The sequence below is a fragment of the Trachurus japonicus genome, chromosome 6 (assembly GCF_045865225.1).
Source record: "Trachurus japonicus isolate A0001 chromosome 6, Traja_1.0".
Lineage (NCBI taxonomy): Eukaryota > Metazoa > Chordata > Actinopteri > Carangiformes > Carangidae > Trachurus > Trachurus japonicus.
The window spans coordinates 33,250,838-33,278,683 of NC_140912.1; the positions used below are offsets into that span (position 1 = coordinate 33,250,838).

Here is a 27,846-nt window from a genome sequence, read left to right on the forward strand (position 1 = left end):
AGGGTTGAGATTTTTATACATGAGAGAAAAATATATTGTTATAAAACATCCAACACACAAAGTTATGGTATCTCAAAATTATGAGTTAATAAGTGAAATAATCAATCAAATTGAGCTGTTTGTTAATTGATTACGATTTAAAGTCAAAATTATAAACAGGGATTTGAATTTAAAACTTAATTTAAGTAATTAAAAGTTCTTATTCTCATGGTTTTGAATAAACAAAAAAAGATCTGACTCATAATTATGACTTAACCCAATCAAAGACAAACTTTGTGTTGTTTGCCAAGTTCTAATCATGTTTTATCTCATAATTGTGACGGATATTTATATTTTGACAGGAAAAAGGTTGAAGTTTTTATTTATTTTGCTCACTTTCAAGTAACACAGTAATATTTCATGATCTTTATTTTCTTGGAGAAACATTTCCATCCTCGCACTCGTCCTCCCTCTGAACCCTGAACGATATGAGCGATGTTTTTGTTCTTTATCTCGCTCCTCATCTTCCCTTCGCTTCTTTCTCTTCTCTCTGGGTTCGACCCAAACGTCCTTTGAGGATTTAATCACTCTTTCGTTGTTGGACTCGTCTTTTTTTCCTGTACTTTTAACTGTTTCATAAGTTTCTCTGTGAACTCTTTCAAATGCTCTGTCTCTCTATATATATTTCTATATTTATATAAAGAAAACAAGAACAGATCATGCTTGGTTTGGGGTCATTTCCTGTGTAACCTTCATGTCACGTGGAGGAGACGAAAACGCCTCCATCTTGTGGTTTGTTTTTCACTCTGTGGCGTCCGTTCCTTCTGCATCTCACAGTAAGAGAAAATGTTTGCATGTCTGCAGCCGCATCTTGTGTAACATGGATTGGAATGACAATCACAGTAACGTTGTATTTTAACTTTCTATTAAATAAACTTAATATGTCTTGTTACAAAGAGAAAATAACCCCCTGCATCCTATTTCACTGTCAACTTGCATGAACGACTGATGTTTCTGCATCATTCAGTAACTGAAGGGAACGGGACTCTTTGTCTGGCTAGCTAGGCTAATGCTAAATGTAGCTAAGTTTAAGCCAAGTTTCTGACCATGTTTAACGCAAAAGTCAAGAGTTGAAATAACAAACATGAGGTAGCACAATACTAAAACAGGCTTTAGCTGTTTGAAATGTTTGTAACGTTAGCTTAATGCTACACCAACACGGATAGTTTCATGCTAAAGCTAATTAAGGCGCCGTCTGTTACAGTTAGCTAATCAAAACTGTTGGTTAATCAACAGAAAATGTTTTTATGTAAAAAATTTTGCTTGTTTTCTCTCTTTCATATCAATACATAAATATTTAGCAACTTTTGTTCTTAGTCTGACAATGACTTTAAAGTTGCTGTTTTTTTACGTTTTTTTTACTTAGCTAACAGTGGCTAAATTGCTAACATTAGCAATGAAAATTAGATCTTGATACTTCTGATTCTCTTTAAGTCTGCTTGGCATTTTTATTTGATTAATACTTACAATAGGTAGGCTATTGATACTTTACACAAAATATTTTAATTAATATTAAACAGTGATATAATTTCCAACTCATTAAAAATTGTTAAATGATAGCCTATGAATGAAAATCATGCACATTCTGTATTTCTTTTTATTTGGTATCCAGCTTAACATTCATTCACATTCATAAACGTTAATGAATTTTCTGTTGATTGGCTAGTCAATCAAATGACCAGACTTCTTCATATAATTTTAATTTCACTCATGCGTTGTTTCAGATAAAGCTCAAAAAGAGCGATATACAGTATTGATCAGTTAAAGTCCCCTCCTACCCTCACCTTAACAACCATCCCTCAGTCATCTCCATCAAACCCAGTTCATTAAACTTGTAAAACCTCATCTCATGCTTCACAAACCAGTCTGATCTGGTCTCCATGATGTTGTCCCTTAGCCTCGGACAGGTAAGACCACACCTGCCCCCGACATGCCCGCTGTGTGCTGTGTGTGCGTCTGAGCTCGCTCAACGTAGTCTGTGGCGTTTGCAAACTCTTTGTTGGCGAGTTTGTTTTATCCCTCTTTGGTGGCGGACGGGCGGAGGTTGAAGCCCAAACAGGCGAGACTCAGAATCAGAGGAAGTTGTCAAATTTTCTTCCCTCGGCTCGTCTGGTTTCATAAGGAGGATGAAACAGGAAACTGATCAGATCAGTTGCAAATGCTTTTTTTTGTTTGAGGTTTTTGCTTGTGTTTTCTTTTGGGGGAACCCATGCATGAAGTTCCAGATGTGCCTGATGTGTTGCATGCATTGGTAGCCTACTGTATATTCTCCTTGTGTAAAAGAAAACACTGCTTCAGGTGGTGTGTTTAACCTTCTCCCACTTTTCCACTTTAACCTTCTGACCTTCTTTCACTCATTTTCATCATTTCCATCAAGAAAGAGAGAGATTTTTCTGAAGTTTTCCAGAAACACAGTGTCCCACTTTCTCCTCTCCATGTTGTTCTCCTCATATTGTTTCATCCCTTTGTCACATGTCTCTGCTTTTACATTTTCTTTTCGTTTTTTATTTTGTACATTTTCAACCTAAGGAAATGAACACCAACATAAACTACAACCAAAGCAGACAACAGTTAAATTGTGCAGTTATCTTAATGCTTAAGGAACTAATGATGTCATCTCTGGCCCTTTTTTTTTTTTTCAGAAAATGCACTGGATCCAGATTCAGAAGAATTTGATGACGAGGTAAGAAACTTTTTTTTAAAGGGATAGTTCACTCCCCCTCATGTGGACTAAGGGCTGGGAGAAGTTTCAGAGTCCTTCGTGGCTTCTCTGAGTTACAGGGGGTCTCGGCGTAGCAGTGCATGTCCATATAACGGCTGCAAATGGATAACAACTGTCTTCGTAACAAAAAGACACACCAAAAAACATCCAAATACCTCCATGCTGCTCGTATGTAATGTCCATCTTGTATTGAAGCCCCGAAATGCAAAATTCTTCTGAAAAAAATTAAATAAGTTCTTCCTGGTTCGTCCAAATTTGACAAACCGGGAAGAGGAGCTTCCGCTACAAACAAGCTTGAAACATAGACTTATTTAATTTTTTTCTGAACAATTTCGCATTTTGGGGCTTCAATACAAGACGGACATTACATACATTACATACATGGAGGTATTTGGATGTTTTTTGGTGTGTCTTTTTGTTACGAAGACAGTTGGTATCCATTTGCAACCGTTATATGGACATGCACTGCTACGCCGAGACCCCCTGTAACTCAGAGAAGCCACGGAGGACTCTGAAACTTCTCCCAGCCAGAGGCCAGAGGGGGAGGAGATAATGAGTGAAATGTCAATTTTGGGTGCACTATCCCTTTAATACAGATGTTTATTTAGATATTTATCACTGTGATTTGTTCCCGTCTGTAAATCTTTCTGTCGCCACCAGAGCAACTATGAACCTGATGCGAGTGAACCGGCCCAAACCGAGGATTACGATCTCCTCTTCAACCCTACGCGGTCGCCAACGACAACGACCACGACCACGACCACGACCACGACCGGATCGCCTCCTCCTCCTCTACCTGTACCGGACATCAGAACCACCACAACAACCGGTCACAGAAGAACCAGCAGCACCACCGATCCGGTTCCCTCGGTCAGGTCGACTCAGTCCGATCGAGTCCTGAGCCGTTCAGAGGAGGAAACGTCACGGCGCAGTACCACCGTCCAACCACCGGGGGTCGCCCCGTCACCAGACACCGGTGGAGAGACGGACTTCAGAGCTCCTTCTTACTCCACAACAACCACAACAACCACAACCGAGGAGTTCATCTCCACCTCCTCCTCTGCTCCTTCACAGTCCAGAACAGAAGCAGAAGGAGTTTTCTTCGGAGGCACAAACACTAGAGGTGGTAAAGGTTTATCTTCACACAGCAGCAGCACAACGACGACCATGAGGTCTCGTACAAGCGACATGAGCAGCACAACATCGTCGTCTTTGATCGAGACCGAGAACGTCCAGGTGCTTGGACGTCCCATAAACGAGGAGGAAACCAAAACCAATCCTGAAGGTGGACTTGAAGGTCTTCCAGATCCTCCAGAGATCCAAACTTCGACTTCCCGACCTTCCTCATCGAGCGAAGCTGCTAGTCCCACCACCACGACTCCCGGCATCATGCCTCATGTCTCGTCTACAACAACCTCTGTCCAGTTGAGCGCTGTTCTTCTCTTGCAGACCGTGAAGCCGGTGTCGTCCAACGGTGAGAAGCGTCCCACTGTCCTCCCATCCTCCTCTTCCTCCCACGCTTCCTCCTCTTCCTCCCCTCTGTGTGACACCACGGACCCCGACTCCTCCGCTTGCCTGCATCTGCATGACCCTCCTTCCTCATCCTGGCCTGACATGTTGTCGTCTTCTGCCTCTGCATCGGACTCCCTGCAGCTGCATGCCGCTACTGCACCGCCGCTGTCTAGTAGCAAAGACCCAACAGCAGCAGCAGCAGCTTCTTCCCCTTCTCCTTCCCCTCCAACCCCCACGCCTACGCTCGCTGCCTCTGCCCTGCCTTATTACCCCCTGCCTCACCCCCACCCCTCCTCGCTCCCCCTGTCCCCCGGTTGGGAGACGGCTGACCTTGCCTCCCATGGTGGTGGTGGTGGTGCTGTTGGGTCTGATGATGATCCCAATGGTGATTTGTTGTCTGGTTCTTCTCCTACGTCTTTGTCGGTTTCTTCAGGTCACACCGTAGCGTTTAGCGATACTACCCCTCCTCTGCAAACGATGCCAGATCCCTCTGGTACTGCCGACGAGTTGCTGTTGTCCAAATCCCCCTGGGATCCCTCGCTGTCCATAGTCTCTCTGTCTTCTCTCAGCCCTACCCTCCATCTTCAGCCTTCGGTTCTCCTCTCTAGTGACTTCGCCCTCTCTGGGGCAGCAACGCCGGGTCTGTCCCACTCGCTCGAGGACTCGAGGAGGTACGCCAAAGGGAGCGCCATAGAGTCGTTTCTCCCCAGCGGCGATGGTGATGGGTTGTTTCCGTTAGCTAGCGACGTGGACAGCGACACCGTGTGCGGCTGCTCTCTGGAGCCCTCGGCGTCCTCGTCCTGGTTGCATGCGTCGCTGTCTGCCTCCTCAGTCTGGGACTCGAGTGTCGGTGGTTTCCCTTCGGCCATTGGCGCCAATGGTGTCGGTGTTGGTGTTGGTGTAGACGACCTTCGCTCCTCTGTATCTGCTGTATCTGTGGTGGGTTCTTCTGAAGGTCTGTCCTTATCTCACAGCGCCGTCGTCTCTCCGTCATCATCGTTCCCCTCTCTGCTACTCTCCCAGCTTCTCCAACCCACCCACACCCACAGTGATCCGCCCGTTTCTGTTGCAGCCACAGCGTCCACCGCCGCCGTCAGTGATTCCTGGTTCTTGGCATCAGATGCGGATGCGGACGACTCTGCCTCCTCCCCTACCACCACTGCCTTCCCTTCTTCCACCCCTTCAACATCCCCCTTTACCCCGACCCCTGACGGACCGACGGCGTTAGACACTAGCAGCAGTGCATCTGCATCTGCATCCGGCTCGGCGCTGTTCCCCGACTCCCAGGAGATAGGAGTAGATCAGGAGTGGGACCGGGTTCAGACCTCGGCCTCGGGGGACGGCGCGATCCCGATCCCGTATTCGACCAAAGTCACCGTAGTAACCGTTCCCCAACCGTCCGGCCAGCAGACCCCCCCATCCGACGACGATCTGGATGACCGATCCTCAGCGTTTTATTTCGAGAGCGAGAGCGGCAGCGCGATGGCCTCAGAGGCGGGAAGCAGCAGCAGCACCGCCGCGGCTGCCGCTCCGGTCACCACGCCGACGGTGGTAACCTCGGCCGCCTCGCCCTGGTCGCTGGCCGGGGGGGAGGAGGAGAGCGGCTCGGGGGGGCCGGGCGAAAGCCTGTACGACAACGAGACGTCGTCCGACTTCAGTCTCTCCGAGCGAATGGAAAGAGAGTCGGAAGAGGAAGAGGAAGAGGAACCAGTCGCAGGTAAACACGCCGTCGTTCCGTCGTGTTGCACAATGTCTGGTCGGCACGATGCCGAGGGACCGGGAAGAGTTCTGGACTAATCCAACCATCTGTCAACTACAACAAAACCACATCTCATTTCTTCTCATTTCTGTCTGTGAAAGCCAGAGTAAGAATAATATCCACAACCGCAGTCGCCAACAGGATATCCCATAACGTCAATTAATCACTCTCTTCATCGTCATATCTTACTACCATTAATCCATCAGTTCTGGAAAGGGGTCGATTCTCTATCCCAGCATGCATTTGGGTCGTCGCAGAGCTCGGTGTTAAACCAAACTGTAACCGGATTAATCCATAGGTTAAAAAGAAAAAGAAAAAAGGTGACTCGAGTAATAACAAACACAACAGTACATAGCAACATATTTTCAGGATTTTGGCGGATCAGGGACAATTAGTGACGTTACCAAAAACAGACTGGACGTAAACGTATAAAATGGGGCACTGAGATGAGACACTGAATTTATTACCGCAGATTTCAGACTCAAGGACAAACTGCTTCACAGTCGCAGAACAATAGAATATAAAACAAAGGATCAGACAGATTCATAATATAAGAGTAAAAAGGAAAAATACCAACGTGAAATTGCAATGAATTTCTTCTTGAATTCCTCAACATCTCCGAGTACATTTACATGGTCAACAAAACTCCAATATTAATCTGATTAAGAAACTGTGAACAGCGATTTCTGATTAACGTATAAGGTTTTATTTGGATTTAACACTAATCAAATTAAAGGGACAACGAGGAGTTTTGGAAAAGCGAAGTGTTTTCACACTACATTTATGAGCCTCCGCACCGTGAAATTCTTTGACCGGCGCAAGACAGACTCATGTTTTCATTCATCAAGAATTAAAGTCAGAGGTTGGAAGACGATCACATACCGTCGTAGTTCCATAAACGGAGATTCGGCGGCGTTATTCTCATGACTCGCCACAAAACCTGAAGTAAAGAAACGCTGGTCGGCTCGCCCAGCATTTCCACCACCACTAATAATAACAAAATAACCATAGAGACAAAACCATAGATTTATCGAAAATGGGCCCATTAACAAGTGTGGGTAACGTAGATTCATCCACATTAATATGAGACTTTTTTATAACCAAATAGAAACTCCTCGTTGTCCCTTTAAGACAATACTGAGATTAAGAAACTGCCATGTAAACAGCGATTTCTGATTACTGTAGTCCGGTTCAGGTCATAGTAAAATTTAACACTAATCAAATTAAGATGTTGAGTCATTCCTTATTTAGTCACATTATCAAACACATCTCAATATTAACGTTCTGTGTGAGTTTGGCTGCATTTTGCGACAGGACAGCTTTAATGGCAAACAAGAGATCGCAAAGAGAAACCATAAAACATTAAATCGACTCTCTGTCCCACTAGTCCTTACTTCATACTCTCGTCCAGTACCTCCCAGTTTGTCGTGGTTGCGTAATGTTGCAGAATGGCACGTAATGCATGACAAAGAAGTAGGCTGAAGCCTCCAAATTAAAAATGAAACACCCAAAACTGAATGTTGAGGGTGGGATGTTCTGGAGGGAAAGTCAGACAGCATGACGTAGGCCAGGCTAATCCATCTACGCTCTATAACATGTAAAACTGGAACATTAAAGGAATATTCTAAAAGCAACTCATGTAAACACCTTAATCAGAATAAGGTCAATAGTCAGATAACTGCTGTCCGTGTAAACATAGTCCCTGTCAACCAGAGATCCACTCAGAGAGCAGATGTTCCTGTCGATGTCCAGCAGAGGGCAGCAGAGCTCTGTAAAGCTGCTGCTGGATCTGACACCACAACACATCTATACTGTGATTCACTGAGTCATCAGCAACAGATCGATTCATGAAGCTTTCAACAATATCTTTTTTTTTTTGTGATCACATTTTTATTGAGATTTCGAGGACAACAATCATGATCAACAGCACATAAATAAAGTAATTACCGTATAAACAAGTGCATACCCATGTACACACACACAGATGCACACAAATATGCAGAGTAAAAATGATAATAAAATGAAAACATAAGTAAGTAAAATACATAAAATGTCACAAATGCAAAAGGAAAAAATTGCCACTGAAGCATAACTTAGTTAGATCTATCAAATGGTTATATGCCATCCACATTTTGCAGTAGATAGTAAAAACCCAAACAGGGAACTTTCAACAATATCTTTAATTACAGTTTTTAGAAAATGTCCCGGTTATCTTTAATAAAACTGAATCTCTCAGCCTGAGACCAGATCTTGATGTGAAGGTTGTAAAGAAGCATAAAGGTTCATTCAAACAGTCGACCTATTTAAAACAAATCGTGTATATTTCACAGAAGCTTGGGAATCAAATATAGATGAAACTGTGTCTTAAAAGAACAAAAATGAACTTGTGGAGGATTAAAACTTGCTGTAGGTAAATGATCCATCACCGTCGGCAGCAGCAGCCGGCCTTTATGTGTCGATGTGTGTAGTCGCTAAAACTCACTGAAGCCTTGTGTAGCTACTCAAGGACACTCTGAGTTTGGAGTGTTTTCTGAATGAAACATACAAATTCAGACCTTTTTAATTTTTTTGACAACACGTAGGCTATTGTTTTCAGATATCTTTCTGTTTTGTTTTCAGATATCTTTCTGTTTGTGTGTTTGGGGTTTTCGGCACTGAACTGAACCGCTGCTGCTGCTGCACTCTTCGTGGTCATCGTCGTCAAAGCGCCATTGAAAGCGCGTTTAACAAAAGTTTCTCAAGTGTTTGCTGCAACGTGACAAAGTTTGCAAAGGGAAATGAAACACGGCGATGGATCATCAGTCTGCAGCAAAAAAATAAAACACACAACGAAGTGAAAAAAAGAAGTCGTACGTGGAAACAATGTTACAATTTCAAACTTGATGAAATAAAAACCAAGTAATCTGAGTCATATTTCAGGAAGGACAAACGACAGGAGCGCTGTAAAACCTACTAATTAATGAATTAGCTCGTCAATAGAAGTCTAAGAAGAAGTGGCTAAAACACTGACGTGGTTCGTTCTTTAAAACGTGACTGTACCTTTGCCGGTGTATTTCCGTAGCCGGTGCCCCTGACATCCTGACAGACAAACTCCTCCATCCTCCATCCTCCATCCTTCATCATTTATTAGTTTAACTCCGGCATTTAATCTAAAAAATCTTTTCACGTGGGGGAAAACTCTGAGTAGAAGTTTTTTTTTGTGTCCTGAATTCTTGTCAGATCATCTTTTGAGTCACTTTTTTGTCTCTTTCAGTCTCCAATAACCTTTTCCATCTTCTTTTTTTTTCTTCCTTCGCCCATTCTCATCGCCCCGTATGTCCAGGGTTTTCTTTTTTTTTTTGAGAGAGAGAGAGAGGCAGACATTTGGATGTTGGATGGATGGATGGATGTGACTGAATGAATGGGTAGAAAGCACACAACAACGGGCTCTTTATGAACTCGTCGGCAGGGCAGACCCAGCCATTCACAGCTGAACTGAGTCAGTTTGTGCAGAGAAGAGGTAAGTTCTGACAAACAGCACAGCAGCCTCCCATCATACAGTCAAGGTTAATCCACACTAGTGTTTTCCTCGCTGCTTCTCAGACGATAAAGGAGAGGATTCAGCGGCGGCTCGGCTCAGTGAGGTCAGGTTCAGCCGTCAGGTTTTTCATCCCCCCGTTATTCAAAGTTACAATTATGCTGCTTGATTGACTCGGTGCTCAGCTTTGTTTGTGCGCTGCAGCAGCACAGTCTGATGAATTATGTTCTCGCTTGATCTGTGATGGACTTTTGATTATGAGCCTTTGTGCGCCTCTGTGTTTCTTTCAAGTGGTTTGGCAGGTGGTTTGAATGTGATGAGTTTTGTGTTTGTGCAGCAGCAGACGACTGAATGTGAATGTGAATGGTGGTGGTGCATTGTGTGTGTTCCAGTACCACGGTTCATGTTTCTCCTCTCTGAAGTGTATTATCAGAGATCTGAGAGCGCTGGAGCTTTTTTTTTTGCTTCTGCAAAGCGGTTCAAGGAGGCCACACGCTGCTCTGGAGGCAGGAATGAGCTCCGTGGTCGAGGTAAACCCGAGTCACCTCAGGTCCTTGAGCTTCTTGTACATTTTGAGTTTTTTTTTTTTTTTGGGTTATCAGAGACTCAGACCTCCGCTGCATGTGGACTCAGGACACGTGGGATATGGCCTACTGTATGTTTTTCTTAAGAAAACCCCCCATGAAAAGGACAACCGGTCCAAACTCTGCCTGCATCTATGAATATTTCACTTATTTTCTCAAAAGCTTTTAGACATAGAAACACAAAATATGGAGGATTTATTTCTCCTCCTCTGCCCTCACAGAAGTTAGAAACCTGTTTAGCCTTTTGGGGAACATTGTCTTAAAAGCAGCTCCTGGTTTTCTAGTAAAATGCTTTAAAGGGATAGTTCACCCAGAATTTAAATTTCACTCATTATCTAGGCCTACTCACCCTCATGTCGACTAAGGGCTGGAAGATTTTGATCGGTCAGACTGAAGTTTTCTTGGATTTTTATTCATAAAACCAGAAACAGTCAGAGCCACAGAGGAGACGTGAACATGATTTAGTGTTTGCACCTTTTCAGAAACTCAATATTTCAGATCAAACTTAAAGGAATAGTTCACTCAAAATTGAAATTTCAACTCATTATCTACTCCCCCTCATGTGGACTAAGGGCTGGAAGAAGTTTCAGAGTCCTCCGTGGCTTCTCTGAGTTACAGGGGGTCTCGGCGTAGCAGTGCATGTCCATATAACGGTTGCAAATGGATACCAACTGTCTTCGTAACAAAAAGACACACCAAAAAACATCCAAATACCTCCATGCTGCTCTTATGTAATGTCCCTCTTGTATTGAAGCCCCGAAATGCGAAATTGTCCCGAAAAAAATTAAATAAGTCTACCGGGAACCAGGAAGAGGAGCTTCCGCTACAAAACAAGCTTGAAATATAGACTTATTTAATTTTTTTCGGGACAATTTCGCATTTAGGGGCTTCAATACAAGAGGGACATTACATACAGTACGAGCAGCATGGAGGTATTTGGATGTTTTTTGGTTTGTCTTTTTGTTACGAAGACAGTTGGTATCCATTTGCAACCGTTATATGGACATGCACTGCTACGCCGAGACCCCCTGTAACTCAGAGAAGCCACGGAGGACTCTGAAACTTCTCCCAGCTCTTAGTCCACATGAGGGGGAGGAGATAATGAGTGAAATTTGAATTTTGGGTGAACTACTGTATCCCTTTAATCGCATTTTGTGAAGAACCTCAAAATGTTGGTCCAAGTCGTGTCTCAATCCCACCAGGTTATTTATATAATAATGGGTCATTACAACTCAGCTCTTATTGGTTTCCTGACTGTTGTAACTTGTAACCACTAATGAATCAGTTCAGCCAACAACATGAACCTCTTCAGCTGCCGGGAGGAGAATCTGTAAAAGATCTCCAACAATTAGACGAGACTGAAATTGGTCATTTATAGCTTCCAGATCCTGTATACTATGTCACGTCGTGAAAAAGCACTAAGAGGCGGCGGCTGAAGTGGAGAGAGAGAAGTCTTAGATAGATTCATATTCAAATGGATGAAATAGTTGGGAGTTGAAACGCAGCGTGAGGATAAAAGTAAAGAAGGATAAATGCCTGAATGGTCCAGATTCAGAAGAACAAATCCACACTTGACCACGTCGACCTGAACGTTGTCGGTTCAAGGCGGCGACGACGACGACATCATCAGAGCGCCACAATGGAGTCGTTTCTATAATTAACTTGTGTGGGTGACTCGGAGTTTAAAGGGATAGTAGCATTTTTTAAAAGTGGGGTTGTATGATCTACAAATAGCCCCTAAGTACTTTAATTGCAGTAGAAGACTCTCTGCACTCCTCCCGTTAGCAACGCCAGCCCATAATAGCCCTGCCCAGAGATTTACAACATACAGTGTTGTGAACAGACCCAAAGAAACGGCCTATTTTCACGGCCCAAAAGAGGTTTTACCTGAAAAAAATACACAGCTCCATTGTTCACTATAATATAATTTTTTCCAGCTGCTCAAAAAACACAGTTTTTATTTGGACCTAACCAACTGCTGATCGGCGGGCGCTAACCCTGGGCGGAGGGATACGTGAGTTGGTTAGCTCCAAATAAAAACTGTGTTTTTCCTGCACTTTGAAGGGCTGGAAAAAATTATATTATAATGGAACTGTGGTTTTTTTTTCAGGTAAAACCTCTTTTAGGCCGTGAAAATAGGCCGTTTCTTTGGGTCCATTCACAACACTGTATGTTGTAAATCTCTGGGCAGGGCTATTATGGGCTGGCGTTGCTAACGGGAGGAGTGCAGAGAGTCTTCTACTGCAATTAAAGTACTTAGGGGCTATTTGGAGATCATACAACCCCACTTTAAAAAAATGCTACTATCCCTTTAATTTATCTCATCTGCAGCCAGAGCAGCTCCGGCCTCTTGAGAATCAACAGGTGATGGATGATGATGCTTCTGATTGGTTGCCGTGGGTTTCCCGCTGTAGTTTGACTTCCTGTCCTGTCCTCTCCTCCAGACGCCAGCAACAGCAGCCACGAGTCCAGGGTGGGCTCCATCAGGGAGAGGGAGAGGAAGGCCGTGGTTCCTCTGGCCGTCATCTCCACCCTCACCGTCCTCGGCCTCATCGTCCTCATCAGCATCTTCGTCTACTGGAGGTCAGTGTTGCTGTTTTAGTATCATTATTATTAACAAATCTCCTCAGAAGGAGCTGGCCTGGGATCAGTTTTACTCAAACAACAGATCAATTACAGCAAAGTTTGTTGTGTTCAGTCAAACATGGACGATGCTTCCATCCGTTCGGTCAGATATTCAGACAGGTAGAGGTGAAACAGCCTCGTTAGAAAATATAATTTGGGGTTCGTATGTGAGAAACTTAACTTTCACTAGAGCTGATTAGATTTTGGTAGTTAAAGAAACAAAACAGTTTTCAATATTTCATATGACTCCCATTGGTTCATTGGTTACACTACTCATCTGTGCAGCATCATGAGGTGGGTGGAGCCAATCACAGCTGATCTCAGGGCGAATGGGCGGGACACAACTCACAACTTGTCCACCAGAGCGTTGTGGAGTTGTTGGATTGTGTATTTGATGAGTTTGATGAGGGAAACCAAGAAATCCCATGATGAGCCTCCGTAGCGTAGCTCTGAGCAGCTCACGGCTCTGCTCCGCCGTTCTAAAAATAGCTTGCACCGACAATTAAAGGTAACGAACCTACTGCTATGACTATAGGGATTATGGCAATGGGCCATTCTGCCAAAATGTTGAACTATCCCTTTAAGCAGTGGGTTCCTTTCTTCTTTTCTGTAGGCTATATATATATATATATGTGTGTGTGAATGATTAAACAAACTCAGACACTCAGGCACACGTCACTGCAGGTGTGCTGAGAGCAGCAACAGGATGTTCAGATTTCAGAAATAAAACTATTTCCAGTGAGTTTGCTCCTGTTGTGATTTCATCTGGATTAAACATGATGACAAATTTACAAAAAAAAAAAAACATATGTGAGTAAAATATGTTTTTCCCCCCTAAATATGAAATGTTTTGTTTTTAAGTTAAGTATCACTGGTTTTATTTCTCTCTGTGATCGATAGTTTCCCTCCTTCACCATAATGATGTTCTCTTCACTTCCTGTTTCACCTTTAATCGACACAATTTTTCCTGAATTTTTATTCGATTTTATATTATTATACACACAAACACAAAATCACATACATGTATACATGATGATGAACTCAGACTGTAACACAGATAAAACCTGTCAAACATCATCACAAATAGAAATGAAGAACAGTTTTATTATTGATTTCTGTCTGTATAGGAGTCAACCATCCACACACACACACGAACACACACACACACACACACACACACACACACATACACACACAGACACACACATACACACACAGCTCCATCATATAGCCCAGTATAATAATAACCAGTGACTTCAGCCAGACGACCGTCGTGTTCGAGAAGATTAAGCTCCTCGGTCGTGTTGCTACATTGTGCTGAGCGTGTTTATCTGTGTGTGTGTGTGTGTGTGTGTGTGTGTGTGTGTGTGTGTGTGTGTGTGTGTGTTTATATGTGTGTGGGTGTGTGTGTGTGTGTGTGTGTGTGTGTGTGTGTGTGTGTCACTAACAAAGCTGCTGTGTTGTGTTGGTCTGAATGAATCCTTTCAGTGTGTGATGTTGATTCTCCTCCTCTCACCTTGACAGATGCTGTTTTCCTCCTCTTCTTATTATTATTATTGATGTGTGTGAAAAAAAAGTGAATTTGGAGCAAATGTGAGTTTTTTTTTATTTGAGAAGAGTTTAGAAAAGAAGAGTTCCCACACACATGGCCAACTTGCAGAATTTATTGCATTGCAACGTTTCGATGCTACATAGACCTTTTTCAAGCCAATGTTTGCGCCACCACAGGAAGCCATCTTAAAGGAATAGTAGCATTTTTTTTAAAGTGGGGTTGTATGATCTACAAATAGCCCCTAAGTTCTTTAATTGCAGTAGAAGACTCTCTGCACTCCTTCCGTTAGCAACGCCAGCCCATAATAGCCCTGCCCAGAGATTTACAACATACAGTGTTGTGAATGGACCCAAAGAAACGGCCCATTTTCACGGCCTAAAAGAGGTTTTACGTGAAAAAACAATACACAGTTCCATTGTTCGCTATAATATAATTTTTTCCAGCCCCTCAAAGTGCAGGAAAAACACAGTTTTTATTTGGACCTAACCAACTGCTGATCGGCGGGCGCTAACCCTGGGCGGAGGGATACGTGAGTTGGTTAGGTCCAAATGTTTTTCCTGCACTTTGAAGGGCTGGAAAAAAATATATTATAGCGAACAATGGAACTGTGTATTTTTTTTTCACGTAAAACCTCTTTTAGGCCGTGAAAATAGGCCGTTTCTTTGGGTCTGTTCACAACACTGTATGTTGTAAATCTCTGGGCAGGGCTATTATGGGCTGGCGTTGCTAACGGGAGGACACAAACCAATCACTTTCCCACACGTCTGGGTGTGAGGAATTCAGATATTAAATATCACCATACAAACAATAGAAACAGCATCAATATACAAAGGTAAAGAGCAATGAATATATACAATAAATACTAAGCTGCCATGACTGGATCCTAATGGAAGGTTATAGGCCGTAAGGTCAACCCTGTTATCGTTTCATCTCGCTCCACCGTCTGCGAACTACACGATCTTTAGTTGATAAAAAAGATAAAGTTATTTAGAGCTCACAGCAAAAAGTTCGTCGCAAAAAATCCTGCCCGATCTTTACGGCGAGGCATTTTACACAGGACTAGTTTCTACCTGGCGTATTAACATTTTGGTCCGCGAGAGGTGGCACGGTCGACACGTGACCTCGATAGACCAATAGGCTTGCTCCATTTGATAAACAGAAACAGCAACATGGCGGCCTCCCGTGTTTTATCAAACCTTACCTTTATAAACATAACTCGAAAAGTTATGGACGGATTTGGATGAAATTTTCAGGAAATGTCCGCGATGGGACCAGGAACAAAAAAAATAAAATTTGGGGGGACGGATCGCCGTGCAATAGATATGCCATATTCGCGACTGTAATAACGAGACAATAACACTCGCGCAGTTGTCAGCTGCAGTCTGTCATCAGAGGAGTGTGTGTGTATATTATTTGGAAAATGGTTTGAGTGAATAATTTCAACAAGAAAGGATGTGAACACTTGGATTCAGTATATAAAAAACCACACTGGCATTGATTAAAACTGCTATTTGAAGTTAATAAAAGTCATTACAGTTTATGATTTAACAGTTATTTGTATTCATTTGTATCCCTATTTTCAGAGGTTTCATTATATGGTGCTTTGGTATATATTTCATTACGTGGCTATTGTATATGAAATTATTATGTGATTAATTGCTCAGTGTCTAGTGCCCTGGGCACCAGTGCTGCTCAACACTCAAATATACAAATCAATCCATCCATCAATCAGTCATTTATTCACTCATAACAAAAAACACTAATCAACCATAAAAACAGTCCTAAAAACATATATACATACAGCATATAAAACAGCATAAGAAATGAATGGTAGTATTAATGGTAAAAATAAGAATGCAATGCAATACAATCCTGAAAAACAAACAAACATCTACACGCAAAAACAACTAGGTCAAAATAAAAAGTTTCTTACAGGGAATCCTCTGCTCCCGTTATTTGCTGTTGAAGCTAGTCGTGTGTGTGTGTGTGTGTGACATTCTAATCCTCACTGTCAGTGTCAGGGCAGTTGTCATCTTCCTTCTCCTCAATTTCCCTTGTGTTTGAACACTTAAAACACTTGCACAAGTCCGTGCAACAGAGTCCTGCAGATACACAGGAACATCTTGTTGTCTTACAGCCACTCCCTTTACAACTGCAGTGTACTGCATGCATAACACTGTCGGGGGCTGGATTCCTCGTCATCCATGTGATGTTAAGCTGTTCCTCTTCCAGATGCCATCCATGTCCAGTGGGTGATGGAGCACTTATCTTTTTTTTAAAACAGGCCCGCATGATTGCAGCCTGATAGTTGGCCCTTTTGCAGTGCTGATGGAGGGCATCACTTGTGGGGGGGATGGACAATTCTGGCAAAGCTGATGATGCCATACAAAAGGCCTTGTACCTCGCCTCATTGACATTTTCAGCAGCTGGCTGATCATACAGTTGGCATACATATTTGCAAAGTATTGCAAATGTTGACTGGTTGAGGTTGAAGTCAGAACCCAGATTTTCAAACGCCTTGAGGTACTCATCCTTCTCACATGCCACAGAGAATGTCTTCTTTTTCCCTTTTCCATAAAAAGCGCTTGTGGAGTCACACCCAGAGAACGTATGTATACCAATCAAGGCTGCACACACACTGGTTCCAAGAGCTGATGACACTTTGGTGATGTCGATGATGCGTGTCCTGTTGCCTGTTCCTGTAAAAAAATATAAGCTGCATGGTAAATTTGGCTGCAGACTTACAGCAATGACTGCCACGTAGGGCTGCACAATTAATCGAATTTTAATCACGATCACGATTTTGGCTGCCACGATTAAATTAAGATGATCGTCACGATTATTAACATGTAAAAAAACGGGCTGTGCTGCATATCAAATCAAGCGCTTTCTCAACCAATAGTCCGCCAACCACCAGGGGGCGAACGAGAGGTTAGGGCTTCATGAAGCTGCCTAACTAACAAGCAAGCGCATCCTCCCTTTACATGTTGTTTACAGTCCAGAGTGTGTGTCCCGGCCGGTCAGTCGGCACCTTCAGATGCTGCTGTACTGTGTCACCTTCTGCGCCCGGTGTTACGTCTCACTCATAGGCTGTATGGATCTCACTCTGCAGTGAGAGTGAGACGATGTCGGCAGCAGACGGTGACAGTAGATATGACGTGTGTCTGTGTCTGGTCAGTCAGCACCTCCAAAGGCTGTCTACTGTCGCCGTCTCGCTCTGGATCGGATCGAGGTCGGGCTGCGGGGTGGTCTCAAAGCTGGACCGAGACCCCGTCACCCCACGTGGCCGTTTTGGTGTTAATTACATACGTTGTGTAAATAAAACGTTCCGACCGTGATCATAACGGCCGGTAACGGCGATCTATGGCCGTTTTGGTGGCAGCACAGTTGAGCTAGGCCGACCTGCTGGACGCTGCCTGTGTGAAAACATTCATTAAATGTTTTTAATTCGTTCCAAATTGCTGCTGAACCACCCGTGCTGTGCTTTGGTCCATGCTAGACAGACTCTTGCCCACACATCTCTGTGTATCATTGATGGCAAAAATTATTTTTTACCTATAGCCTAGGCTACTTTGAAATTACATTTCAGAGCCTGTACTTTCTTACTTTTATTTGAGTAAAGGAGTTGAATCAGCAGCTACTTCTACCAGATTTATTTTTTGTTTTTTGTTTTTTACACAAGTATCTGTACGCTACTGTACAGAATGACACCTCTGCACTCTGCAATGGCATTTATTTTTCGCTAGCCCTTTGTCTTGGGTAAATTTTATTTTAGGCTATTATTTATTTTTATTTTACGTTTTATTTTGAACTGAAAGCCTTGTTCACATAGCCTATTGTTTGTTTCAAATAGAAAGTGCAATAAAAACATGTTTTATCTAACATAATGTATAATCGTGATTAATAATCGTGATTTCAATATCGACAAAAATAATCGTGATTATCATTTTGGCCATAATCGTGCAGCCCTACTGCCACGTCAGTGTCAGGGCTCTTGATGATTACAGTTGCATGCTCCTGTGCAGCATGTTGTGCATGCAAAAACACCCTTGTGTCACATTCCTCATGATCACACTGCAGGTCTTCAACAGCATGAACAGATTGTACACCTTCCATTACAGTCACACAGTGACATTGATCTCCATGTGTGATGTACAATCTGAGGTCTTTTCCCACTGCTGTAAGGTCTGCGTTTTTCCATGCAACATACAAAAAATCAGCAAGTGCTTCTTTATTTGTTCCTTCACAGAGAAACTTTTTCCACTGGGTTGGGGTCCTCTGATCCGGGCCATAGATCTGCATGCGCTGTGATCCTCCAGCAGCTCTTTGTGACCGTTCTGCATTTTTAATGCTTATCTGTGGGTACTGGTCAATGACAAAATCTATGCGTGCACACTTGTATTGCAAAGCAAGCTTCAGTAAGTACTGCAGTATGGTCTCTGCAAGCTCTCCAAATGTACTTTGTCTGGACTGAATAGCCTGAATGACTGCCATCCCATCAAAAAGAATGGCACCACCTGGTGGAACATTGTTGACTAAGCAGTCTCCACCTTTGCTCTCTAATAAGTCCATTAGGGCTGCTTTGTTTGTTTTTGCAAGTAAACCGTCAGCACTGGCTAAAGGATATGAAACAGTCCCCAAGGAGTAAGACAGAATTTCCCTCATTTCTATCTTTCTGCTTTGACCTAGGATGAGGAGCCTGGAAAAGAGCTTCTTGTCAGCCCGCAAAATCACATCCTTACTTGCTCCAGAATTCTTTTTAGCCTTTCCCTGGTCACTGAAAGTCTTCAGTTTTTGAGATTTTATGGGTGCAAATATGTCGAGTGATTCAGATAATAATCTCTTATCCATAAACTCTTTTGCAGCATTTTCACCCTTTTCTGAAGCTTCCAGCAAATCTTTTGTGATGTCTTCTGTTGCTACTCTTCCAGAGCTAACACACACAATGCTTTCTTGGTATGTATCGAAAGGGTTCAGCATGGAATCAATGGTGGAAATTATTCTGGTGACAGCCTTTTCATCAGCATGAATCCGTGTGCTGTCAAGGTCTTTCCGTGTGCGCACTTCAGGAGACATCCCTGCCATAGATTCACATTGTCTTGCTATAGCAGCCCTTTCATGTTGTGACAATATCCAGCGATATACTGCAGATCGATTCTGTGTAATGCCTGTCCAGCCACCTTTGGTCTTGGTATCTCTGTTGCATGTCTGCTCAATAGCCTGATCACAGGCAATGGAGGCAAATCCATGTACACTTTGTCGCTGGACAGTCCACTGGCCTTTCACATTCATCTCACTGTGGCAAGAGGGATGTGTAATGGGCAAATTCACCATTTCCATCCAGTATGGAGGTAAGTACCGAGCATAATTTACTCGATCATAGGCAAAAAACCATGGCATCATTAACCGGACTGTTGACAGGTGAAGCTGCCAGTTTGATTCTCGTGTTGCTCTCACAAACAGGAGTAGTAGCTGCATCATTTCAATGTATGAGCTCCAGAAAGCAAATGTTGGACTTTCTGTACTTTTCCTCTGCACAAAGTCAGTATATTTTGAGCACATACTCTGAAACCTCTGATCCGTGCTCAAAACATCCATCAATCTGTCTGGAAAGGCACGTTTCATCTCAGTGATGACATCCATGTATTCAGCTCTCTCTTGTGGTGGCAAGGAATCCAAGAAGGTGGTAAGTCGGATGCGCTGCAGACTCTCATATAGAAGTTTATGAGCCCTCATGCTGCGATTGTAGTGATGACCACTGATTACCCCTTTGATGGATCCTGGTGCAACAACTTCTGATTCAATGAGAATATCTTGAAGTCCTGCATCTCCAAATCTTTTGCCTAAAATACTCAGGTAGGACATGCATGTATGGAATTCACCGAGTCGAAGCACTAAACGCTGTGTTAGGTCATCATTTTTCCAGCGGATTTGCTGTGCTTTGGCGTAAATAGCTTGATCAAACACTAAAACTATGTGATCTAGTTCTAGCTGGTCAGCAATCTGGACACTTCGCTTCAGGATGGTGTTGACAGTTGACATCTCTGTTGGTGAGGCCTCAATAACTGGAAGATAATATAGTGCCGATTTCTGAAGAGTGTTGTGGTGTATTTTCTACCTCCTAATATGTTAAGTAATGTACCCTGAGGGTTAATTGTGAGACTGGACGTTATAACACAGGCTGGACACCTACTGTCAGAATGATTGAGTCTTGAGTGCATGATAGTTATAGATAAACAGACAGTTCAAGGTACATAAAATACCCTTGTCTGAAAAGGAGGTCCAAAGTAACTGGTGACGTCAGCTACTGTACCACTCAGTGTGGCAGCTGACTCTTATTGATTAAATACTCATTCCTTATGTTTAGAGAGGTGGAGTTTTAGAACATACTACAGTATATAAGGTCAGGACTTTTGGCTAAGAGAGAGAGGTCTCGTAATTGGCTATAGAGGCTTCTCGAAGATTCGGCTTTTTGACACTACATCTTTTTTGTAATAAACTCCTTTTTTACCATCTACAAAGAAGACGTGTCAGAGTGGGCATCTTTTCATCAGCATCGACATCAAAATATACCACAAATTGGCGTCACGAACTTCGGACGTGTTGTGACCTTTTTCCAGCTTCAGCTTCTTGCTTCGATTACACACAAGTTAAGGGTGAGTTTTTTACTAATCCTTGCGCTGGTTTGCTTTTTGGAGCTGCTGTCTTTTGGCTGTTGGGTTGCACCGTTAAAGGACCTTTGTGGGTTTGATCTGTTTTGCTGGTGATTTGGCCTTCTCCTAAATTTCTAAATTTATTTGAGGTATTTTTTAAGTTAGTACTCCTTCCTGTTGAAAACAGACGTGTTTTGAATGGTCCTATTCAAAAAGGGGGGATGTAGTGAAATTACATACAGTAAGGAATAAAAGAGGAATGTGTGAGTAGATGAAGAGTAAAGAAATAGGAAATTTGAAGTAAAATAGGCCTACAGATAAAAGACAAAAGTAAATAAGATAACGAAGAAATAGGAAGAGAAGAAATAAGAGTAAAATTAATTTGAATTAGTAACACATGAGTTGAACTAAAACGCAGCATAAATTGGTGACGGCATCTGTGATCTACTCAGTAAGTCATGTGCATTTTTAAGAGAAATGATATGCAGGAGTTAGATATAGTTTCCTTTAACTACTAAACATAAAGAGTTATGTAGAGGAGCCTGTACACCTAAATAGTAAGTCATGTGTTTTTGGTCGCTATGTGAAAATTGGTTTTAAAGGAAAATAGGAATATGCATTAGAAGAGAAGTTAAATAGAAATAAAATAAAGGGATTAAAGAGGGTTGATTGGGATGTCTGCTAAAAGGGGTAAATTTGAATAAAGGGACATTTTGTGGGGTATCTAAAGCGTCAAAGGGGTATTAAAGAAATGATACAATACATTTCTTGGGGTATCTAAAGAGTCAAAGGGATATTAAAGAAATGATAAAATAGAGGAAAGTGAAATAAATGGGAATTTGGGGTATTAAGGGTAACAAAGAAATACTGATAAGGGGACGTAGTATAACTACATGAGGAATGTCTAAATGGTTTAACCATATATAGTCTAACTATAATGTGAGTAGGTGAAGAGTGAAAGTCTCTAAAAGTCCTTTGTAAAGTAGACATTTGATTGACCTAGTCAAAGTTTTTTTTAGGCCTAAATAAGAAAGAAAGAAAGAAAGAAAGAAAGAAAGAGAATTTAAGAGATACCGGTAATGACTACTTGTAAAGTAGAAGAGAATAAAGTTAAAGTAAGGAATGACCTCGAGGAGATAGTGAAACTATCTTTGCGCTGTTAAAAAGAAAGTGTGATCACAAAGTTTGAATGTTTTGTGTTGGGATCCTTGTGTGTGTGTATGAAAAAATGTAAATAATGATAACATGAATAGGAATTTATAAGATAAGATATTTTATCTAAATGAGCCTGAGGAGGATGTGCTTATAAACCTTCAAAGGACGTTTGGTTAAATGAATCTTCTAAGGGGACTTTTGGTAAAGATGTTATGAGCCTCTTTTCAGAGGACTTTTGGAAAATAAATCTGTAAAGAAATTTATGAGCACCGGAAGAAGGACTTTTTTATGTGGTGGAGAATTTTTGATAAAGCCTGATTAATTTTGGGAAAACACTTTAAGTGAGAATGTTTTTATAAAATTATAGCGTTCTAAAGTTATAATACAGAATTTTTGAAAGAAAGACTTGCAGTAGGAATGTGTTTTGTGCAATTTAGTGATTTTATAAAACACTTAACTATTTGTTTGTCTTCCCTACATGGTGTGAGAGTTCAAGGAGGAGACCAGAACTCAAGAAGTGTGTCTAGAGGTGGACAGAGGACAGCTGGTTAACATCACATGGATTGAGGCTTGCAGACGACAGCGCATGCATCTGGATCCAGTGATTAAGGCCAGTGTGATTTTATCCACAAACTCCTTGTAGTAGAATACCTGCATTTAAATGAATGTGTATACATTTGGTTGCACATCTACTTTGATTGGTTGTTTGGATTTGCATAGTGCATTTACTTGCTTGCATACATAAAACCCAAAATTTTATGTTGTAGTTATTTAGAAAGAAGACTTGGCAACGGACTGATCATTTAATTAATGGGATATTAGTGTTTGGTCTATTGGTTAGTGTTGAGTTAGGACATTGATTCTGTAGTTGACGAATTTGGTGTGTGGACTTGGCTTTCTGAATTTTTATCTATAGAACTCTCTTTTGATTTTTGAAGTTGGCAAATTTATCCATCTGTCTTTCATTAACTGTGACAATTAAAATACAATTAGTAGTAATTAATTAGATATAATAAAAATCACAACAAAACAGAATAAGGTTATTAAAGTCAAATTAAATTAGAGAAGAATATTAAAATGTCAAAAATGGACAATCTAAAAGTAATTACTCCTGTTGAGGTAGTACAAAAGAATAACCCCTTAATTCAAGGTATAGCTGAAATATCAAAGAAATGGCATAAGCGTTGGTCTAATATTGACCAACCATGGCCAGTGGTAGGGACTTTTAACCCAGATGTAATCAAAACAATGCAGGTGCTTATATCCATATATAAGGCAGGTGAGAAGAAAGGGAAAAAGGGAGAGAAGCGTAAACGGAAGAGACAGACGGAGCTTCAGCTGCTCCAGCTGTTTGAAAAAGAGAGTCATAAATGAGCAATGGCTAATAAGGAGCAGCAAGAAAAAGTTGAAGAAGAAGTGAGAATGAGTAAGACAGAAAAGCTAATGACAGAAATAGAGGCACCCTTTTCACACGTGATTCCAATTCAGAAGCCCCAACCTTATAAGAAGGAGGAGAAGCAGGCGGTAGTTATGCAGAATCAGCCTAAGATAAATCAGCCTATGCAACAGTCACAGCTACAACCAAATCAGTTTCAGTGTCAGGCACCACAGCCTTTAGCAATGGTTCCTGTTACATATAATTCACAGCCGACCTTTGGTCAGCAGCAGGCATGGAGAGGAAGAGGTCGAGGAAATTTATGCAGAGCAAGAGGAAATTTTAATCCAAATTTTCAAAAAGTCCCTGAGGTATGTTATGACTGTGGATTGGTTGGTCATTTGGCTTATGCATGTAACAGAAGAGGAGGAAATTTCAGAGGGAATTTCAGAGGAAAATCAAGAGGTTTTTAGTTATCGTAATTCTATAGTAGAGTAAGAATTAACATCTCCTTAGGAATGTATAAGTTACATTTAGTATTTTCTGATCAAGCTACAGTAGATAGATAGATACAGTAGACTATACGTAGATTGGCAAATGGGTTAGCCCATGTTGCAAGGGGGGAGGTTATGAAGGTGTATGGATATAGATTTGAATTTGAATACTCAGTCATTTGCCAAGTTAGCCAAATTTTTGTTAAACTTTTTGCAAGTTTTTGTCTAGATAAGTCATATGCAGGTGAGGACTTCCAGAATGAATATTGTTAGACAATGGATGAGAGTTTGTGGACAAAATTGCAAGGACAAAATTGCAAGGACAAAATTGCAAGGATAAAATTGCAAAACTTATTTAAATGTAATGTGTCTATGTGTTTTTGATGTTTTTAATTTGTATTTGTTTGGCACAAAAGATACTGGTGTGTGTTTTCCATCTGTTCTCTTAGAATGATATTGGAAGAAGACTACTGTAAGAGCGGTTCTACAGGGATCCTGAGGTGCTGAAGGGATTCAGATACCTGATTAAGGATAATGAGAAAGGACTGAAGGACCCTGAACATGGACACTGATAAGATGTTTACAGTAGGAGTTGACGCTGCGAAGGAGCTGCAGTGTCCTGACAGTGGGACAGTGTGATTTCATGTATTCATGTATTCAAGTTGTCAAATTTGTCACTGTCCATGATATGTTTTTGATGATTTGTGGATATGTTGGAACCTCAGATGTTTTCTTTTCTTTTTGACGTCGAGGGAGATTAAAGTTAGGCAGGGAAAGATCCAATGGAGGGTCCAATGGGTTGACCAGCCTGAAATTGGATACTGTTTTGGTTTTATTTTTCTGAGGTATCCATCTGTATCTGCTTGAAGTATTGTATGTAAAAGTTTTGTGTATTATCGTGTTAATGTATTTGGAGTGCTGTAAAGTGGTCGCCATGAGCAGTTGGGGCCGTGGGAGAATTTCCTGTCTTGGTTTAAGATAACTGCCTGGACAGGTTTTCGCTCCTACACTCCATCAATAGTCTTTTTGTTATCTTTTAATGTTGCTTTTTGTTTTGTCGAGACTTTTTAGCCTCGAAGGGGGGAATATGTGGTGTATTTTCTACCTCCTAATATGTTAAGTAATGTACCCTGAGGGTTAATTGTGAGACTGGACGTTATAACACAGGCTGGACACCTACTGTCAGAATGATTGAGTCTTGAGTGCATGATAGTTATAGATAAACAGACAGTTCAAGGTACATAAAATACCCTTGTCTGAAAAGGAGGTCCAAAGTAACTGGTGACGTCAGCTACTGTACCACTCAGTGTGGCAGCTGACTCTTATTGATTAAATACTCATTCCTTATGTTTAGAGAGGTGGAGTTTTAGAACATACTACAGTATATAAGGTCAGGACTTTTGGCTAAGAGAGAGAGGTCTCGTAATTGGCTCTAGAGGCTTCTCAAGGATTCGGCTTTTTGACACTACATCTTTTTTGTAATAAACTCCTTTTTACCATCTACAAAGAAGACGTGTCAGAGTGGTCATCTTTTCATCAGCATCGACATCAAAATATACCACAGTGTTTTCAGCTTGGAGCAATGTATGGAATCCTGTCCAGCCTGGGATTGCACATTCATCTGCATTTGTGGACTTTACAAAAGCATACGCCAATTCTTTTTGTGCAGCAGATTGGGTGTCCATTCTGCATGTCTCTGCCTCCATTGGTTGACCCAATTTGTGTGGGCCTTGCCTTTTGGACTGATGGTATGGCTCTATAGGGAATTGGGGTGGGGCTTTGAATGAGGACACTCCTTTTCTGAGTGGTTGTCTGGTGGCTGTGGACATAGTCTCGTTGACAAAACTCTGGAGCATAATTCCATTTGTATGATGAGTAGTTCCACGGCCTGATAGAGTCTCCTCACCAAAGTCAATGTTATCCCACACAAGTGTTGTGGGTACCCTCTTTGAGAAACCTTTCGGTACTTTGTCACTGCTCTCCATTAGTGTCAGTTGGGCAAGGCTAGTGTCTAAACTCAACACTGTGTCCCATGATGCACAATGTCCCAGTTTGTTAAGCAGTGACACAATGCGTGATGACCCTGTTAAATGTCGAACAGTTAACCCTAAACACAAGGACTTAGGTGTCTGCTTGCGGCCCTTGGAAGCAAGGTACACAATGTCCTGACAAACAGACAACACTTTTAAATGCAAGTCATCAGCAATGTTGACAAAATGTTCCAGTGTTGGTTCTTCAGTGGCACCTACAATCCAGCTAACTAAATTGTAGAGTTCAAGGGGAACAACACTTTGCGCTTCAGTGACATTTAAATCTTGTGCAGTGGGTGGCCATGGGCATGACATGCCAGGAGTGTCACTAAGCAGCCTTTTTAACAGCAATGCTGCTGTATAAAGTGTCCTTGTGTCCTCTGGTGTTGTTTGGAACTTAGTGCTCCTTTTTTCTGTCTCACTGTCTGTCTGACTATACTCACTAGACTGTGTGGTGTCTCCACCTGATGGATAAGGTAGCATGTCCAAGAGTGTTTCTGTCGACAAATTTTCAGCAAAAACAAGTTCAGAGACGTTGCGCTTTGAAGGGGTGTGAAACACTAGCTGAGGGAAATCCAGGCTCAGCCTCCTCTTCAGTATATCCTGTCTGCAACACAACAAACAGCAAAAATTAAGGGTCATCGGAGTACCATCTAAAGCATAGGCTAAAGGTGGGCTTCATTACAGTTGGGGCTGTTTCACAAATCAACACAGAGTGGTGGGGCAGATACAAAACATTACAGGCTGGAGCCAATCTATAGATGCCCAGGAAAAGTACAGATCACTAACAACACTATCAGCTGTTTTACTTGTTGACAAATTGTACATGTCTGTGCGGACAGCAAGCTGGTCACACACATTCTGTGGTTAAAATGGTCTTGCATGTGACAAATAATTGCTTAAATTGTTTTTCAATTACCTGTATTTTGAAGCATCAAGACCTTCGTTTGTCTTCACCAGTTCTATGAAGGTCTTCCTCAGCTGGCCCATTCTCAGCACCTCCTGGTTGATAAGCAGCCTTTGACGGATGATCCTCTCACAGAAAATCTTATAACTGGCATCAAACGTTGGCTCATTCCTAAAAAAACCCAAAACAAAACACACAATTTGGAAGAATGAAAATAAGCGTTATGATTGTGTTCACGTACATAAGAAATAAAACACAATGTACAGTGTTTATTTATGTAAAGTTAATAAATGACTTACTGTTCTTTCTCTGGTCTGGCAGGCTCAAACAAAAACCTGGTGTACTGTTGGTAACAGCTCTTGTGGTACTGCACCTCCAGAGCTACACAGTCTTTGTCTTTGATGTGAATAAGAATGGAATCGTCCTCCTTTAACTCAGCAGCTTTCTGCAACTTGCCTTGTAGAAACAATAGATAGATATGCTTTATTAATCCCGAAGGAAATTAAGGTATCCTGTATTATTTATTTATTTATTTGGTTCATTTCGGGCATGTCAATTAGTCATCATCATCACACATCATCTTAATCCAATAATACAATACACATGACCGAAAGGGAAAGCGGGAGAAGCAAAAGCTTATCTAGTCCCGCCCCCAATATTAAGTATCATATTGGGGTATCATATTAACATCAAGACACACAGGCACATGACATATATACAAACATATATATTACTCCAACACAAATGAAGATATAATTGTGTGCAGTGTAGTTTATTGTACAGTGCAGTTCAGCTATGGCATGTTGCGTGTTCAGGAGCAGTGTTGATAATGTTAGTCATTCAACTAGTGTGTTTGTGTGTGGTGGGGGATGAGATGCATTTTGCTTACCTGCTGTTAATGTTTCTGCTTTTGACAGAGCTT

The 27,846-nt window shown here is 41.8% G+C and overlaps 2 protein-coding genes across 4 annotated transcripts in view; one reads left to right on the forward strand and one right to left on the reverse strand.

Annotated features, from left to right (window-relative positions):
• ptprz1a (protein tyrosine phosphatase receptor type Z1a) overlaps positions 1 to 27,846 on the forward strand; it is a 124,472-nt gene that overhangs the window by 73,939 nt on the left and 22,687 nt on the right. For both annotated transcript variants that reach the window (XM_085780260.1, XM_085780259.1), the window contains exons 11-13: positions 2,682 to 2,722; positions 3,422 to 5,990; positions 12,578 to 12,716. In XM_085780260.1, coding sequence (XP_085636386.1) covers positions 2,682 to 2,722; positions 3,422 to 5,990; positions 12,578 to 12,716 — 2,749 coding nt within the window. The remainder of the gene's footprint in view (positions 1 to 2,681; positions 2,723 to 3,421; positions 5,991 to 12,577; positions 12,717 to 27,846) is intronic.
• LOC146986516 (uncharacterized) lies at positions 16,099 to 27,089 on the reverse strand. 2 transcript variants are annotated; one of them, XM_085780271.1, is made up of 3 exons: positions 26,937 to 27,089; positions 26,461 to 26,624; positions 16,099 to 17,009 (listed from the first exon to the last, which is right to left on the reverse strand). In XM_085780271.1, exons 1-3 carry the CDS (start codon positions 27,005 to 27,007, stop codon positions 16,309 to 16,311), a joined length of 936 nt encoding a protein of 311 aa, XP_085636397.1. In that variant the 5' UTR covers positions 27,008 to 27,089; the 3' UTR covers positions 16,099 to 16,308. The 2 variants fall into 2 exon arrangements, 1 of the variants encoding a protein (XP_085636397.1); XR_015036034.1 differs by lacking the exon at positions 16,099 to 17,009 and adding an exon at positions 18,287 to 18,769 and having other exon boundaries at positions 26,452 to 26,624.

What these genes read in the sequence shown, in the direction of transcription:
- LOC146986516 (XM_085780271.1), bottom strand. Translation starts at nt 27,007, where the DNA reads ATGGGCCAGCTGAGGAAGACCTTCATAGAACTGGTGAAGACAAACGAA. An exon ending in CTTGATGCTTCAAAATACAG is followed by an intron (nt 26,625 to 26,936) that starts GTAATTGAAAAA and finishes GTTGTGTTGCAG; the next exon opens with ACAGGATATACTGAAGAGGA. An exon ending in TGGAGACACCACACAGTCTA is followed by an intron (nt 17,010 to 26,460) that starts GTGAGTATAGTC and finishes ATTTTTTTACAG; the next exon opens with GAACAGGCAACAGGACACGC.